Consider the following 19,418-nt stretch of genomic DNA (forward strand, 5'->3'; position numbering starts at 1 on the left):
GGTCATGAGGGGCCTATATCGATAGGCTGGTGCAGTTGCCGCAGAGCAGCCTATGGGCGCGCGAGCTGTCTCGCCCATGTCTGCATGCTGCTGCAATGCGTTTTACATTATTGCAAAATTAAGGATAATTTTTGGCTTCAATATCTCGAGGAAAAGAGGTTTTCCCCTAGCGTAAGATACTTACGCAAGTACGAGAGAACCTCTCGTAAGAGAACTGCTTTCGTTTTCGAGGGCGGAAATGCAAGGGGGAACGAACTTGGAGAGCTGCTTAATAGTAGAATATGACGTTGTAGCCTACTTCTGATGAAACGAGACACTGACACTGTTTTTCATGTTTAATAAGGTAAAGCTGCTTAATTTAAAGAGATCTTTTGTATAAAGTGATATAGCCTACGTACAACTACGTGACACAACTTTACTATAGTGCAGAATTGCAGACCTTTTGCAAACATATCCACTGTGATCATATGCCTTTATTATGCTTTATTAAAAATAAAGTTCGCCGATTTCTCGATTTTGTTGTGTAGGTATTCATATTATTACTGAGAGGAAAGCGCACAGCACATATTTACATATTGATCTATCGTCTCTCCGTCACTCTCAGCAGTGTGTGCGGTGTCGGGATATTTGCTAACGCTGTCTGCTCTGGTATTTCGAAATTCGTTTCACCCCCAAGCGAAGAAAGAAAAAGAACTTCGCCGTGATTAAGCTATTGGGGCATTAATTCCCGGATCAAGGTCTGTTGTCCCGACACGATGAGCAGCTTTGGTAAGTGAGATGTGCGATCTGATTAACCTACTTGACAAACTCAAATAGGTTGAAACAAATACAAATCTCTATTTTGTACAATTAAACAAACAATGCATTTGATCAGTAGTTTAATTGTAGTTTGTTCAATTGTAAGATCGTTTTAAGATCAGTAGCCTAGTAGGCTATATGTGTGGGCATAATTATGATCTGTGGACATGTGGTTGATTTTAACAGGTCTTTACAGCAGGAAACAGAAGCCTCCTGATCCTGGTACCCAAGTAGCCAGACATAAAAGTGAGTTTACCCTGTTGTCATCATTATCAATGTTCACTTCGTAGACTTGAGCAAGCTTAAAGTAGCAACCAAGCAGCCAGTAAAGGAGTAACAGAATAGGCAAAAAAGAGCAAAAGTATGAGGGGTTATTCTTGGATTTTTTTCAACTGGGGTGCACAAAAGGGCACGTAGCGATAAGCAGTGACATGACGTCTAAAGGCCTATTTATACTTCTGCGTCGAACTGCCGCCGTAGCTACGTCGTAGGCTGTGTGTAGCGCGCGTACCCTTCGGCGTACCCTGACGTGCACCTCTCCAAAAATGTAACAACGCGTCAATTCTACGCGGACGCAAGCGCTGTGATTGGTCTGCCAGAACCCCTCCCTCGGGGTTTCACATGCTCCCTAGGTGCGTCAACGCGGACAACAACGCAGAAGTATAAATTAAAACCAACACGTTGCCTACGGCGTATAGGCTCCGGCGTAGGTCCGACGCAGAAGTATAATGAGGCCTTTAAGCCCAATTTATACTTCTGCGTCGAACTCACGCCGTAGCTACGTCGTAGGCTGTGTGTAGCGCGCGTACCCTTCGGCGTACCCTGACGTGCACCTCTCCAAAATGTAACAACGCGTCAACTCTACGCGGACGCAAGCGCTGTGATTGGTCTGCCAGAACCCCTCCCTCGGGGTGTCACATGCTCCCTAGGTGCGCGTCAACGCGGACAACAACGCAGAAGTATAAATGAAAACCAACGCGTTGCATACAGCGTAGAGGCGTAGAGGTAGAATTTTGTTCAAATGTTCAAATGTTGTGCTGAAATCGTTTTTTTTCTTGTGTGGTTTGAAGGGCAGAACAGTTCTGAATTGATATACATGTATGTAGTAGGCCTATGTAGTGTTTACTCCTTATGTGAAGGTGTTGGGTGCCAGGTGTACATTTGGAGTCTCCAAATTGCATTTTGGAAAGGACGCCTATACTTTTCTTGAATAAAAGCTTACAGAAACTACATTTTTGGGAGTATCATCCTCAAATTTGAATCTAAACATGGTCAGACATTCAGTTTTATCTTTATGGTGTTTTCAGGCCCTTAACATAAAAGTCTGATACATTTTTCCCTAAGTGAAGTTAATTCAAAGAAATCGTGAGTCACTTTCATGTAAATTTGACCTTGTTTTATTCTGTTCCTATACTACTTTGAGTTATAATGACTCTTGGGTAACTAAGTTTCAAGTGTCTAGATTAAAAAAAGATCAGAGTTATGAATGTGGACCATAGGGTTTAAGAGCTACAGACATTTGTATTTGGGTATGTCATTTTCTGAAAATTCTCAAAAATAGGGGCGCTGGTTAGGAGGTTAAAGGTATAGTGGAGGATTTTCCCGAATTTTACAAAAGAACCGCCCTCTCCACTTTTTGAAAAAATGCACATGCGCAACACTCTACCTGCTCCCGAGAGGGAACGCCTATTAAACGTGTGCATTTGTGTAAAATACTATGGTGAACACATTGGAATTATCAAAAATGAACACACAAGGTTTTAGAACATTTCAGCGTGATACCTTTTACCATTTGGTCATAAGGCTACTTTAGACAAATTGAGATGTTTACCGTGTCTGCGCGGTGCGTTACTTGTGCCAGGGCTAGCATCGCTAATCATAGCTTACATTAACTTTTACTAGCAGTGATTTTCAATGGATTTCTCCAAATAGCATGCCAAACTTTACCTGTCGAGTAGAAACTTCGCGACTGAGGCATCAGTGGGAAGCCCAACCTGTGCTTTTAGCGCACGCCAGCGTGTGAAATATTCTCCCAAAAGCACTCTGGTCTTGTTTCTTTCTTCAGAGGCCTTTCTCTTCTTGTCATACAATTCGTAGACACTTTTTCTCTTGCGATCCTCAGACATTTTGAAAAAACCCGGTGAGAACGGCGAGCTTCAATGAATGGCTGAAACCGTAGCTCACCACACATATACACCTGAAAGTGCGCATGCGCAGAAAGCGAAAACTACCTAGGGACGAGCACGTACGACGGCCTTACGTAAACATATCACCAGAATGATTGACAATTAGGAGGACCAATAGTCTTGATGATCCACCCGGAAAAAGAAAATACTCCACTATACCTTTAATTTTATATACAGAATGTGTATTTGTGTGGACACCACTTAAATATAATTTGTGTGCTGCTTACATGAACAATTTTGCCATCATGAACAAAAAAGGGAAGACCCGAGGACCCAAGAAAGGGAAGACCCGAGGACCCAAGAAAGGGAAGACCCGAGGACCCAAGAAAGGGAAGACCCGAGGACCCAAGAAAGGGAAGACCCGAGGACCCAAGTAAGTGCAGTACCCAAGAAAGTGAAGCAACAAATTATTATCTGTTTGATAACAGTCAAGTCAAAGGCTAATCATATAAATTAGCGTTATGTGTCCGACATTGTAGAGAGCGATACATAAAACACATTACCATTCTGATACATCGAGTGGATCTCTGAGCTGGTGTGAGTGAGTGGAGGCAGGAACAATTTGCAAATGGATCTGCGTATACTAAATGAACCAAGGGTGTAGTTACATTCAAGCTATTTTAAGGCATGAAGAAATTATTTTCACAGGGAATTTTTTTTTTTAAATATGTCATTTTGATGAACAAAGATATAAGCTTTAAGGGATCAAATTATTGACTACATGGGACTTTAATTAATAAAACAACCAGTGCACAGAAGAGGACTGGAGTCACAGCTGTAACGAGAATGTGAAGATTCACTTCAAACCAAAGGTTTTGGAAGAGCTGAAAGAGTGAGATCATTTAATACTAAAATATTTCTCTTTTATACATCTATCATCTCATTTATCATTACCCTTTCTTTTTTCTTTTCTTTTCTCTAGGCTGAACGTCCCTGCGCCTGAACCTTCTGAAATGAATCTTCACTGTCAGTCTTGTGTTCACATTGTCGACTGTGATCAGTGGGTTCAGGTGGAGCCGTCAGTCTGTACAGATGAAGGAGGGTCAAAGTTCAGGATCAGCACTCAGGCGGGTCGATTCGAGTGCAGCAGGACCAGAATGCGATGGGTCTGTGCTGGTGACGTCACTCTCCAGTATCATGCAGTGGATGGACGTTTCCTCAGTAAAGAGCTGGAGAGGCTTCAGTGTGAGCGAATTGGTCCAGTGATCGATGTGACCATGATCTCAGGGAAACTGGAGGAGGCCCATCTGCCTCATTACGCCTGTTTAGCAGAGTCTGACCCCTCTCTCAAAGATGCTGTGAAGCTGCTCAGCAAAAGAGATGAAGGAATATCTTTACAATCTGTAGAGTTGACCCGTTATCATGCCAAAATACTCCAACCATCCTTCTCTCTTACAACTCTAATTATAAGCTGGTTCACGCAGTGGGAAGAACACTGTAACCTTCTTCTCTACATGCGCTGTAAAGATCCTCTCATTCTTCACGTCTACTTTTTCCCAGCGAATGACACTTGTTCAAAAGAGAAAGTTGAGCAGAATGAAAAATCAAGTCATCCGATCAGCCATCCCAGACCTAACAGACCATTTCGGATGAAAACGCCGCACCTTCTTGAGGTTCCTGGTGCTTCTGTTCATCCTGTAGAGGGGATTTCATTTAGAACAGATATTGATCCAAACTTCTTTGAGATCATGCAACATCAGGATGGTGACGTACAGATGAATCTTGTCAGAGAAGAGGACAAGAAATCTGTGTGGACTGCCACAATATGGAAAGCCAAACTTGCACAGTTAGAACAAAGGCAAGTCCAAGATGAGCCGCAACTGAATTCTGAGATTGAGAAAGCTCAGTTTTTTGATAAACACAGATCGGCTCTCATTCAAAGGGTTAAAAATGTGAAGAGCATTGCAGATAAACTGCGTGAGCAGAGAATAATTCATGAGGAACTATATTCTGAAATCACACATACTAATTTAACCAGTCAGGATAGTGTGAGAAAGATCTGTGACACAGTGCATTCAAGTGGTGTGAATGCAAAAGTTAAATTTGTTGTGATTCTTCAGAAACAGGAGCCTTACCTCTTTGAAGAACTGGTGCGTTCTGATTCTTAATGATTCTCTTAGAGAATATATTGCTTTAGAACAACACCTGCATATGGACAGCAAAATAACTAACTAAATTATATAATCATTAAACTGTTTAATGCTAGAATGCAAGATAAACTCATTTGTAAACTGAAAAGAAATATTAAAGACCCCCTCAAAATGAAACCCCCTCAAGTTTTTAATGTTGTTATATGTGTATGGTGTTTTTAATATGCTTTAAGACAAAGCATGTGCAACCAATCACCAGTCACGTCAACTTGTGGGCGGGCTTTAACACATCACTAACTGCAAAGCAGGGGAGTCTCAAGAGAAGCAAAGTTATCCCGGTATATTTTTCACTTGATATGAAAAATCAGGTAGCCTACATTTAGTAATATATAGCCGGTGAATTATGTATATGATGTATATTACGATGTTATAATGAACTAGCCTATGCTTCTCCACTGACATTCTAAGTTGTTCAAAGTGTTTCTAAGGTTGCTGATTTTTAGAGAGCAGCTGTCTGACTCTGAGATGGTGAACGGGAACATAGTTTGTGTAATAATTTTCAAAATTATTCACATGTTAATGTTATAAATGCAGCCAGATATATTCATACTGTTTGTGATAAATGTACTTTTTGTAACACATCATTTGAAGATGAACAGTTATTTTTTATGACACTTTCCTATTTATTTTTGGATTGATTTTAAAATAGACATGACAAAAAATTAAGGTTAAAATAAGGTTCTTAATTTAGAACCTTATGACATTTTACATTGTTTTCAAAAAACATATTTTTCAGAAAATGTTCATTATTAATCTTTTAATTATTTTGGTAAGTTGACAAAAATAAAACTCAAAAGAAACCCTCATAAATTAATTTTGTAATCCCACATATACTTTGAAACCCTTTCAAACATGAGATCACAGAACAAAAAGCTTATAAAAACAATACAAAATGTAAAGCTTTTCATAATTATGTAACTGCCCTAATATTATATAGCACTTTTGTATCCCTGTTAATTTTTCTTTTAGTTGCTGTTATTCTCTATTCAATACAGAACCTACTTTTAGCACTGTACTTGTCTGTGATTATTTAATAAATAAATAAATAATGTAAAATATGTAAAAAAATAATGAGTTTTATTGAACAATCAAGAATGAAAACCTATTCTAGTAGCCTACACTCCAAAAACAAAATCATGACTTCATAAAAGTGCATTACTAGGACCCCTTTAAAGTGACAACTGAACTGCAAAACAGACGAGCGGAGCGCGCCGAATAATACAGTAGATAGCGCTTTACATGTGGTGTAATTTAAAATGAACTTTATTATTGTAAGTCGCTAATGGCCTAATAGTTAACGCAAAATGAAACGTTAAACAACTGATAATTTACAACAATCCGTTTACATTCATATGCCTGCGATCTCTCTCATTGTTTTTTTCCGGGAATCTCACTCTCGGATTGAGGAAATAAGCTAAAGAGGTTGAAAAACATCTATCCCTGTTATAAAACGCCCCAAAATTGTGAAACGCCTTTTTTGTTCGACAGCCTCATATAGGCTACTCCCGCGGCGGGAATACATGGACCAATCATATTGTCTTTTACCTTAAACCACTTTCGTTTTATTCGACTAAACCCAACTTCATTTCCGTGGAACAACGAAACTTTGAAACGCTCTCGAGAGGTTTTCAAATTAACCTAGCCCTAGATTATCATCTGAATTCGTGTTTTTGGGGTTATTATCCACAAAGATGAGCGAGACCAACCTTGAAGGAGAGGACTGCAAAGGTAGCTCTATCTATTAAGATAAACTAAAGATAAACCAAAATGTAAATTGACATATTTGTTTGTTGTTGTTTTTTTTGAAGAACTTCGACAACAAACAAAAACTATTGGTTAATGGAAGTTTGTATAATGCTTTAGGATTGCTGGAGAACAAGGTATTTTGATATGGGGAAGAAAATTTGGAGACATCAACATGTAGACACCAGCCTCATGCTGCATTTTCCTCCAATTTACTAGAATTGTGAAACTTTAGTTTCACTAAACACAGGCTACTTCACTCTGATGTCCTGTCCTTTTAGTCCTGAGGTGACTGATCTGAACAAAAGAGTATTTGCATAAAAGAGATTTAAATAGAAGAGCCAGTGTGGGAGAGAGCTGTCCTGTACATGTCCTGGGTATTTTTGTGATCTCAGTCATTTTTTTTAGATTATCAACTGTATGTTTGGAATTCTATATGTATACAGTTAGACAGTGTTTTACATTTTATCATTAATTGTAACATTAACTTTTACTATCATTTTCATTAAACACGTAAAAACAACAACAAAGAACTGCACGTTTACATGTCAGCAAAGGTTGCAGTGTAATACATTTTATTCATTTGTCCCCAGAGGCCAAGTTTGTGGATGATAACTCTGCAGAGCTTATTCAAAGGGTTACTTCCGTCATGGCAATAGCAGATGAATTAAAAAGTAAGAGAATGTTACATGGAGAGAAATATGATGAGATCAAAGCTGGAGAAACCGATCAGGATAAAATGAGAAAGCTTTTTGATTCTTTAAAATCCGGAGACGAAGTCAAAATTGCCATTTATCATTTGCTGGAAAAGCATGAACCACTCCTCTTCGAAGACCTGGGTAAGAGAACAATAATTTATGAAAGAGATTTATGAGCTCAATAAACAGCTACAGGTGTAATCTATGACCTGTGCTGTGGTTGATTTTAACAGGTGGTGTCAGCAGGAAACGCAAGCTGGCTGATCCTGAATCACCAGTTCCATGTAAAAGTGAGTTTACCTTGTTATTGGTAGAGACATTTTCTTCCTCCACTTTTATTTTTGAATAAATTGTTAAACTGTGCCAGTTGTAATTACTTTTACAGGATGTCTTTTTGCTAGTATGATGAGAAAATATGTGGTAATATACAGTTCCATGTTGACTGTACTGATAGTGGGACAACGTATATCTGCCGCAACTGTGAAAATAATTAAGCGTATAAAGTAAAAAAAAAAAAAAAAAAAAAACAATCTAATAAATATGCATACTTTAAAAATATTGGAAAACAATCAGTATAAAATGTGTCTGGATGTAGGCCTAATATCGTATTTAGCACATTCAAAATGAGTGTTACTTGCCTGGGCTAGTGTTACATGGGGACAACATTTGTATTAGTACCAACTAATAAAAACTAAAGTATTTATTCTCTATCAACTTTCAATGCTTACACATGTAAATCAATTACCTTGGGAACAATATTCAAACATCAGAATTTTTTGAAAGGCTAGAGAACAAGGCAAACATTATTAGACTCCATTTATGGTTCTGTCTTAAGCTATATATTTGTTGACAGTTTTTTTTTTTTACTTGACAGTTATCACATTGTATAAGTCCAACAGAATTCATATTTGCATTCATAATACCTTAATATGTACAACATGAATGCTTACTTTTATAGTTATAGTAGTCAGTTTATTTATCCCTGCAGGGAAAGTAAGTTTGCAGCATACTCACACGGACATGTAAAAGACAATCACAGTTGGTATATACTGTATAAACAATAATTTAATACAAATAAATCTAATTTAAATAACCAGACAAGCTGACCATCAATTAACACCAGAAGAAGAATTTAAAAATGTAATTGCTTGGGGGATAAAAGATAGTTTGGACCTGTTTTTCATGCATCGGGGAACACAATACCGTCGGCCAGATGGCAACAATTGAAAGGCGTAGGATAAGGGATGCCTCTTATCATCCACAATAATGTTAGCTTTATTCAGCACTCTCTCTTTATTTATACTCTCTATACTTGGTAACGTAATACCCAACGTAATTTATGAACTGTACATAAGCTTATATAATGTATAGTGTAATGTATAAACAGTATTTTTATGTGCAAGGATGCCAAAATCAATAACTGTTCATATGTCTTTGTCACAGGACTCAATACTGAGAGTAATGAACAGAATAACCCTCATTTTAACAGTGCTAGTACTTCAGCACCAAGACTAGCACCAATAAACATTGTGACCAACATAGTTAATGGTAAGTTGGGATTTTGCATCATCTGCATGTACTTTATTTTGTTTAGTACATTCATTTTGTTGTCATAATTGATCTTGATAAATTAGAAAAATAATAATAGTCTAATGTCATTTATATGCAATTTTATATTCACAATGTGTATGTATTTGTGGACACCACTTAAATATAATTTGTGTGCTTTATGTTGCTGATGATAGAAAAAACACCTTCTGTTAACATGAACAATATTGCCATCATGAACAAAATGGAATGGAAGACTCCAGCACCGAAGAAAGTGAACAAGACCCCAGAACCCAAGAAAGTGAACAAGACCCCAGAACCCAAGAAAGTGAAGACCCCAGCATCCAAGAAAGTGAACAAGACCCCAGCACCCAAGAATGTGAAGACCCCAACACCCAAGAAAGTTAAGACCCCAGCATCCAAGAAAGTGAACAAGACCCCAGCACCCAAGAATGTGAAGACCCCAACACCCAAGAAAGTGAACAAGACCCCAACACCCAAGAAAGTTAAGACCCCAGCATCCAAGAAAGTGAACAAGACCCCAGCACCCAAGAAAGTTAAGACCCCAAAACCCAAGAAAGTGAAGACCCCAGCACCCAAGAAAGTGAAGACCCCAAAACCTAAGAAAGTGAAGACCCCAGCAGCCAAGAAAGTGAAAAAGGCAGCTGCTCGAAAATGAGGGAATACTAAAAATTATGAAAAAACAAAAATTTGTTAAGCAATTTTTTTTAACGATTTTTTTTTTAAGTCCCCCTGTGGTGAAAATCAAGTTTTTAATGTTGTTTATATGTTTATGTGGTGTTTCTAATATGCTTTAAGAAATGCATAAGTCATCACCATTGTTGAGTATTTTCTCCTTAAAACTGCAGTGAACCAAAGACAGTCTCAAAAACGCTGATAGAAGTCGCCCCTGTTCTCTACGTCACAAATATCCAACGTGCGGACGGGCTTTCGCATATCATTAACTATGCTGTAAAGCTAGAGGGTCTCAAAAGAAGCCAGGTTATCCCAGTATATTTTTCTGTTGATATGAAAAATCAGGTACATTTAGCAATATAGCGGGTGAATTATGTATATGATGTATATTACGATGTTATGATGACTAGCCAATGCTTTATCCACTGACAATCTAAGTTGTTCAAAGTGTTTCTAAGGTTGCTGATTTTTAGAGAGCAGCTGTCTGACTCTGAGATGGCGAACGGGAACATAGTTTCTGTAACATTAGCAACAAATTATTATCTGTTTGATAACAGTCAAGTCAAAGGCTAATCATATCAATTAGCGTTATGTGTTCGACATTGTAGAGAGTGATACATAAAACACATTACCATTCTGATACATCGAGTGGATCTCTGAGCTGGTGTGAGTGAGTGGAGGCAGGAATAATTTGCATATGGATCTGCGTATACTAAATGAACCAAGGGAAATATGTAATTTTGGTGATCAAAGATAAGCATATAAATAAAATGATTGACTACGGGGGACTTTAATAAAACAACTAAAACAATAAAAACCCATAGAATAAGCAAAAAATATTTGAAAGTGTGTTTTAAAAGCTCAGATACAAAATTATCATGAATGCAAAGAATTCTATGTGTTATATGTTGCTATGCTTCGAATAGTCATGCTGTTCTTACTGAACTTTACCTCTTGTTAGTTTTACTAATGCTTTCTGTCCATGTTACTCAACAATGTAACTGTCAAATGTGTATTAAGCAAAGCGAATTCAGCTGAAAAGAGTAATTTTCTCTATCAAAACATTTTTGCAATTATTTGCAATAATGATACATTTTTTATTTTTCAACTCTCACTGTTACTTTTCTTGTTATAGTTGTGCCACAAAACTTAGTGATCAGGCAGGAATTGAGTATTGTTTTGTGCTTCTTTTTTCTTCTTTAATTTTTTTATTTTTATGTAAAGCACATTGAATTAACAATGTGTATGAAATGTTCTAAATAAATAAACTTTACTTGCCTTGTTTAACCATTGCTTACACATTACATCTGCACCCACCTCACTAATTTAAGAAGTACACTCGATAATTTGATTCTGGAAACGGGTCTGTTGGCTCGGTAAGTTTCGTTTGTATCCCAGCCAACATTTTTTGTTTTCCAAACGTTCACTTTGGGTTATGGAAACGTAAAAAGTAAAACTTAATTTTTGCTTGGAACGTTGATTTGTAACATTCCAACATTACAATGAACATCATTTGAAGGCTAGTGTCACAAATTGCTCTAGACACGAAGGTTGAAAAGGGAAAATCCAAGGACAGGCAGAGATCAAAACCAAGAAACGGGAATAACAGACAGAACGCTCAGAATTGCAGTACAAACACTAAACAAGACTTCACAGTGAATGAATGAGAAAACCAGGCTTATTTGAGGTGAGCTAAACAAGGTAATGACAGGTGGATGTGATCATGGCTGATTAGTCTGGGCAAAGGATTATGGGGAATGGAGTCAGTGAGGGAATGATAATAGTCTGATGTGGAGTGCCCTCTGCTGGCTCTCACGGGCACTCCAGCTGGTGACTGTGACAGTTAGTATGATTTTCCTGAAACATTTGAACACCAGCTGTTAACAAGCAGAATCACTGAAGGAAAGAGAAACAGCAAGACCGGGAATAACTGACTTCCAGACACAGCCTTGATGATGAAATCAACTGAAGATAAAAGAAAACATTAAATCTCTCAAGGTCTCAACAGAGGATGATTAAACATCTCCACAAATAGTTTTACCAGTTTCACTTATTGCAAACCAGCTGACTTTATTTATTTCAAACGTACAAATATTCTTACTGAGATAAAGGTTTTCGTTAGAAGTCACCATGATAATCAGTGTTTGCTTTTGTTGGGCCTCTTGATCCTTCATTTGAGTGTTTAAAGCAAACATTTATGTATTGCTTGAGAAAGTTTAAAAAAGCAGACTGATATGTCAAATTACTGCTTTTGTTTTATGACTGGTTTAAATAATTGAAGTTGAAGCATTAATGAATAAAAAAGGTGTTGTGATAGAAAGAGCACTTGTAGCACTGAAGAGATCTGTGTGAAATCTTCCAAAAACACTACAACCTTCTTGTGTAAATGTTGAGACACACTTAGACAATCACTCATCATGCAAACCTCAACACTGGTGACCCAGCAAAAATTATTCATGTCTAAATAGTAAAATAATTCAGCTACATAATGTATTCATGCTGCAATGCATGCTGGGAGCCATGAATGAGTTTGGTGTGCTGGCATTGTTGTCTTTCATATGCTGATTGTTGATGTCTGTGAGTGTCTAAATAACACACCAATTTATAACTTCATGCTCACAATATAGTTTCAGAATTTTTCAGAATGTCTGATTATCATAGTATCACAGCAGCACAATATTTAAACAAATGAATAACATAACTCACTTATCAGTGAGACCTGATATAAACAATGAATCAGACCACTTCACAATGACATTAATTAACAGACAACATCACCAGATGTTATTCTGTCTCAGATTCCTCTGACACAGTAAATGTGTTTTCTGAACACATTAAAGCAGCCAGAGAAAAACTAACAAAACAATCAAGATGCAAGAGCCCGAAACACTGATCATGGTGAATGAGCAAGAAATGGGCGTTTGGAATTTGCCCTTTGCCCACATCTCAAGAACCAAGAAACAATTTCAACTTCTCAGTAGATAGAGAAACTAGAGAAACAGTGTCGTTGAGCTGTTGTTTGTCTCTCTCTGTGTAAAATGTGAAATGGGCAGGAGCAGGTATTTCTTAAGATCCAGTCTGCCTGACCTTACTGGGACTTTCACTTTATTTAAGAATAAAGCATGTTAGCTGGAATGGTTGACTGTTAAGCTGTTTAGGCTGTTGTGTGTATTCGTGTTTGCGGGAAAAAACGTCAGAAGCCAGTATTTCTGTGGCTGAGGATCAGGTCATCTGTCCAATCTGTCTGGATCTACTGAAGGAACCAGTGACCATTCCCTGTGGACACAGTTACTGTATGCGCTGTATTACAGACTACTGGAATAAAGAAGATCAGACGGGAGTCTACAGCTGCCCTCAGTGCAGACAGACCTTCACTCCAAGACCTGCTTTAGGGGAAAACACCATGCAAGTGCTGGAGAAACTCAAGACGACAAAACTACAAGCTACTCGTACTGTTTGGTGTGAGTGTGACGTCTGTACTGGGTACAAAAACAAAGCCATCAAGTCTTGTCTGGTGTGTCTGGAATCTTACTGTCAAATTCACCTCAAAGAACATGACTGTTTCTTTCAAGATGAGACACGAAATAACAGATGCCAATGAACATCTGCAGGAGATGATCTGCCCTCAACATAATAAACCGCTGGAATATTTCTGTCTGACTGACCTGCAGTATATCTGTTACCTGTGTATAATGGACAAGCACAAAACCCACAAGACTGTATCAGCTGAAGCAGAGAGGGGTGAGAACCAGGTAAGTTGGGGTTATGCTAATGCTAACAGTAACGCCTACATTTACATTTACATTTATTCATTTAGCTGACGCTTTTATCCAAAGCGACTTACAATTTCTATATATGTCAGAGGTCGCACGCCTCTGGAGCAACTAGGGGTTAAGTGTCTTGCTCAGGGACACATTGGTGTCTCACAGTGGATTCGAACCCGGGTCTCTCACACCAAAGGCATGTGTTATCCATTGCGCCACCACCACCCCTCGTCAAAACACGCGCCTAAACACAAAACAACAAGAAACATGTTTTGTATGTGTACATTATAAACATCAAACACTGAACAAAAACTGATACTTTAATTTTATTGACAAAGTAAAAAGCATATTTCAGACCAGAAGCATATTATGTGAATCTTAATATTAGCCTAAATAATATTAGCATTGCTTCCTCCTTTTTGAATCAAAATTCCAATTATTATTTTTTACTTTTTATGTTTTATCATGTGATTAACAATTATTTGTTCATTTCAGTCGGCACTGAATATTTTAAACGGATTCAGTGTTGCTGAGGTTTGTGTACAGAATTGAAGTAATTTCAAAATTGCAGTGTGAATGTGGACTATTTGAATTCTATTGTATGAAAATAACTTTTTATATTTTTTAACAAACTCGTGCACCACTTAAAATATATTGGTATTGGGTATTAGGTTGGAGCGACAATCTTGAAAAACTATGTTGAGCTCAAGTGTGGTGTTTCTGGCAAGGTGAGTTTTAAAACCTTCTAATGAAAGAGTTGCTGCAGACTAAACTCCAGTCAATCAGTGAAAAAACGTATTCTTATGGTTAATTGATTATTAATTTGAGCCACTAGACTCGAGGAATATGTCCCCTAAGACTCCAAATGAGAGCTTTTCAGTGTTGTTAGGAATGTTGTAAGACGATGCTGAGTATTGTGCTGCTCTTATAAGATAATGGTGAATCTCACTGCATGTAAACAGACACAGTAAATGTGCTCTTTATGAACCATCCCAAGCTCTGTTTTTAATCTGTCCACAGTCAGCAACAATATTGAAGGGCGCTCGGCAGCAATTTATATCACAGAGTGGACCTGTGTTTCACTTCGATGGTAACTAAAAAAAAAAATCAAGCTGCGATTTTTCACGATGGATATCCTCGCGCGATCGAGTGTAGATTCTGTTAAACACGATAAGCACAAAAAATTCTGCGTTTATTCCTTAAAACAGTCGGTATTTCCCACATTGCTTCTGCTTTGCAGCTGCTATTGGCGCACGTCACGATTATAAGCGCCTCCTATTGGCGTAGGTAATGTTTACCTCACGATGATCAAGTATGTAAGGCGAACGAAACGAAACAGTCAAATTAACAATAAATTAACATGGTGAGTAACATTTTATAAACAATAATGTCAATATTGTTTGTTTTCCCTCTATTTTGCTGACGAGAATTTCAAAATAAAGCCCTACCAGAGTCTCAATGCAACAACAGACAGCGATTGAACCCTGAATTTTGTGAAAAGTTACATAATCCTATATAATTATAAATTCAATTGTTATAAGACTTTACAATATTACTGTTTGTTGTTGTATTTTTCAAAACTTGAAACTTGTGTGTGTGTGTGTGTGTGTGTGTGTCAGGTGGATTTTTTTCATGTTTTTGAAATAAGTCTCTTGCTGCTCCCCCAGCCTGCATTTATTTGATGCAATTGTAAATACAGTGAAAATATATGAATGCCAGATCTGATGCCGCTTCTGTGTATGCACTGGAAAGATGGATTTTCCTTTAATGATTTAATTTGACTGGTGTTACATCCCAGGACGAATGCATTTGTGTTTTATAATGTGCAAGTGTCATTCATTGATTTATTGAGTGTGTGTGCTGCCGATGGACCCAACGGCCTGCTGGGAGTTGTAGTTTTGTTGTATGTTTTGTCCAATTTTCTTGTGCTCCTCCCTGTCCTCATCTAGGTGATGGGACCTACCAGCTGTTCCTCATCAATGGCAAGAGGATCCAGTATTTAAGCAGAGCCGGGGAGAGAGAGAGAGAGAGAGAGAGAGAGAGAGAGAGAGAGAGAGAGAGAGAGAGAGAGAGAGAGAGAGAGAGAGAGAGAGAGAGAGAGAGAGAGAGAGAGAGAGAGAGAGAGAGAGAGAGAGAGAGAGAGAGAGAGAGAGAGAGAGAGAGGATTAAACAACTTTTATTTAGACATCATTTATATCTCATTCACAATAATAATAATAATAATAATAATAAAATGTAATATTCAAAAAATAAAAATAAAAATACTTTTTTTTTTTTAAAACCCTAAGACCAATTGATCATCATGTACAACACATAGAACCTCATTGATACACCAGATTTCACAAAAAGCAGGTACATTATTTGTGAGACTGTAATATGTAAATTCCATTCTCAATCTTGCTGCCACCAGACTCATACACATTACTCTAGAATTTGTTGCTGCCAACTCTAGGCCCTTGTTTTTTCTTGTTTTCCATATGGCCAATTTTGCTGTCCCTATTAAATAATTCAATAAACATACTCTCCTTCTTAATAAAAATCTATATTTCAACCCTCCTATAAATTTTTTGTCTGAAAATTCTTCTGCAAACCCCTGAAACCAAGCTGCAAGTAATTCAAACAAATCATTTAATCTATTACATTTTAAAAACAGATGCTCTAGATCTTCACCCTCACCACAAAACCTACACTGTCCCCCCACTGCTGGGTTCAGGTGCGCCACATGCCTGTCCGTAGCTATCGCCCCGTGTATGATCCTCCACTGCAGATCACCAGTTCGCTTTTCTACAGGGAGTTTGTACAGGGTCCTCCACCTGTCTCTAACAAGGAAGTCTGGTCCCAACAACTCTAGCCATCTGGAAGCTTTTTGTCTCTTCAGTGACCTCTGGTGTATCACCTTAACTGCTGTGTGGTAAAGTGCCTTCTTCGAAGCACAATCCAGATACTCCAGTTGAGGTGTCTGTAAATTCAAGATAGAATCGGCAACCTCCCCTTCATTCTCATCACACATTAGTGACGAAATCTTGATCCTTGGAAAAACTTTCATGTCATTCTGATTTGACATTTGTCCTGTTGCTATACTTTCTCCATAAGTTCTTTGTACTGCCAGAGAGATTTCCTCCATCATTTTTAAAACAAGTCTCTGTGATCGTAAACCAGTCACTTCCTTAATATTTTCGACAGATTTCCATCCATCTTTATCCATTAGATGACCCAGCTTCACGATACCATTCCTGAGCAGACATGCTCGCACATTTACTGAGGACAAAAGTCTGGTCTGGATCATGTTGTTAAAAAACAATGGTTCCTCAGGAGCCCAGTGAATAGAACTGCTTCCATCTCTGTCCACCTTTAAAACATTTCTCCACACATGAAACATTGTCCGATAAAAAGGAGTAATTTCGGACAAATTCATATCCTCCAGTTTCATTAAAAACAGGTGTTTATCAAGACCAAGCCCACCTGCCCTCTGCAAGATGGCACATGCTGTAGGAGTCCATAACAAGTCTTTTTGATAAAGAAATCTTTTTGCTGCTTGTAATCTGAACGCGTGGATACGACTCTTAACGTCCACCAGGCCATGTCCTCCTTCGCAAACTGGCAAAAAGATCACTGATGCTCGGACCCAGTGCTCGCCACTCCAGAAAAAATTGACCAATTTCCTCTGAATTTCACATATAATGTCCTCAGGTGGATCCATGACTACACACCTGTGCCATAGTGTAGACGCTGCCAGGTTATTGGCGACCAGAACTCTCCCTCTATAAGACAACTGTGGTAATAGCCATTCCCACTTAGACAATCGGGCAGACACCTTATCCAGCATACCCTCCCAATTCTTCATTTGATATTGTCTATTGCCTATAAAAACTCCCAACACTTTTAAACCTTCCCTTCCCCATCTCAAGCCACCTGGAAGTTGTGGATATCCTACCTCGTCCCACTGACCCATAATATAACCCTCACTTTTCTCCCAATTTACTTTGGCAGTGGACGCTTTTTCATAAAGCTTAATATTCTCATTTAAACTCCTAATATCCTCTTGCCTCGTGATAAACACCGTAATATCATCTGCATAAGCAGACAAAACTAATTTAACACTTTCACTTCCATTTTGAAATAACACACCTTGTAAATGTTTTTTAAGTCTATGTAAGAGAGGTTCAATCATTAGGCTATACAGCTGCCCAGACAATGGACAGCCTTGTCTGATCCCTCTACCAAGAGGTACTGGAGCACTAAGACCCCCACCAGCCTTTACCATGATAAACACATCGGAGTATAACAATTTTACATATGATAAAAAATTTTCACCAAAACCAAAATGTTTTAAAACATTAAACAGATACCCATGATCCACCCTGTCAAATGCCTTTTCTTGGTCTAATGATACAATTCCAAGATCACTATTATTAAGGTGGCTAAAGTCAACTAAATCTCGTAACACAAATATATTGTCTATAATAGATCTCTCTGGAACACAATACGTTTGATCTTTATCAATCAAAACCTCTAAACTAGGGATGGGGCCGATCCGATCCAGTATCGGTATCGGGACCGATACCAGCGTAATTCACGTATCGGATTTTCCCGATCCAACCTGCGGAGATATCCGATATCCTTGAGTCATGTCTGCGCTTTAACGTTGTCTGCTGAAATGACTCCAAAAGTGATTCCCGCCGGCTAGTCTGCTAGCTGGCTGCAAACTGCGGAATGGATTTCCTGAACGGAGGCGCGGCTCAATGAGACACAGAGTTATGAGACACGCCACCGCTCAGGAAATCCATTCCGCAGTTTGCGGCCGCTGTGTGGAAATTCTTCACACTGGAAACACCGCAGAGCAAGACAGCAAAATGCAATGTTTGCAAAGCCGTAATTCAGAGCTCGTTGAAGCTCCCTCGCGTCGTACAACACAACGAATGCAATCAAACATTTAAAAAAGCACACGTTACTGTGCGTTCACACCAAATGCGAATAGCGCGTCAAATTCGCGTCTGCCGCGTCTAGTTGGACGCTTGAATATTTTGAATCCATTCGCGCGCCCAGAGCGAAATTGACGCTCGTAAAAAGCAAAAGTTTGAAGCGAAATTGACGCGCGTCTGAGGCGAAATTGACGCGCGTCTGAGGCGAAATCCGCTTGTCTGTTTGCACATGGCTGATGTTGATCGAGCATTCATCGAGAGAGTTACAGCATCGGAGCGAGGATCACCCTTTAGATAGTGTGTGTGTGTGTAAGATGTTTACACTTGCACTTTTCTTATATTTCAAGACTCAAGTATTTGACATTTTGGGAATGTAATAAATATTGACATGACCTACAGTTGCATATTTGTTTTCAGAATGGGATTTTTCCTGTTAACAGGATTTACTGTTTTTCTGACTTCCTTTTCTGACCTTATACTTACCATACATGCATAAATATGTAGGCCTACATATCATACTTGCCTGTTGAGAGGAGTTTATTTCAGCATCATATAAAATAAACAATATTGATAATAATAATATTAAAGCAAACACAGCTCTGGTATCGGAATAGTATCGGTATCGGCCGATATCCAAATTCAGGTATCGGGATCGGATCGGAAGTGAAAAAATGTGGATCGGTGCATCCCTACTCTAAACAATGCTTAATTCTATTAGCCAGACATTTTGACAGTATCTTATAATCCAGACATAGTAGGGACACTGGTCTCCAATTTTTCAATAAACATAAATCCCCTTTTTTTGGTAGCAGTGAGAGGACTGCACGTCGACAACTTAAGGGGAGTGATTTTTCTTTAAAACAATTTAAAAACACTTCATACAAATCCACTCCAACTAGATTCCAAAATTGCT

At 38.4% G+C, this 19,418-nt stretch overlaps 1 protein-coding gene across 8 annotated transcripts; it reads left to right on the plus strand.

Moving 5' to 3' along the window:
- Positions 1-209: 209 nt before the first annotated feature.
- Positions 210-11,106, plus strand: LOC309501475 (uncharacterized protein). Of its 8 annotated transcripts, XM_082173600.1 has the most exons (7): positions 210-343; positions 605-768; positions 985-1,044; positions 7,471-7,716; positions 7,809-7,865; positions 9,019-9,123; positions 9,321-11,106. In XM_082173600.1, exons 2-7 carry the CDS (start codon positions 756-758, stop codon positions 9,800-9,802), a joined length of 963 nt encoding a protein of 320 aa, XP_082029726.1. In that variant the 5' UTR covers positions 210-343; positions 605-755; the 3' UTR covers positions 9,803-11,106. The 8 variants fall into 8 exon arrangements, 5 of the variants coding, with proteins under 5 accessions (XP_082029726.1, XP_082029729.1, XP_082029727.1 ...); XR_014206883.1 differs by lacking the exons at positions 7,471-7,716; positions 7,809-7,865; positions 9,019-9,123 and adding exons at positions 3,243-3,357; positions 3,907-5,403 and having other exon boundaries at positions 10,126-11,106; XR_014206884.1 differs by lacking the exons at positions 7,471-7,716; positions 7,809-7,865; positions 9,019-9,123 and adding exons at positions 3,243-3,357; positions 3,907-5,403 and having other exon boundaries at positions 608-768; positions 10,126-11,106.
- The last annotated feature ends 8,312 nt before the right edge of the window (positions 11,107-19,418 follow it).

Source organism: Leuciscus leuciscus (assembly GCF_965113295.1).
Source record: "Leuciscus leuciscus genome assembly, chromosome: 6".
Lineage (NCBI taxonomy): Eukaryota > Metazoa > Chordata > Actinopteri > Cypriniformes > Leuciscidae > Leuciscus > Leuciscus leuciscus.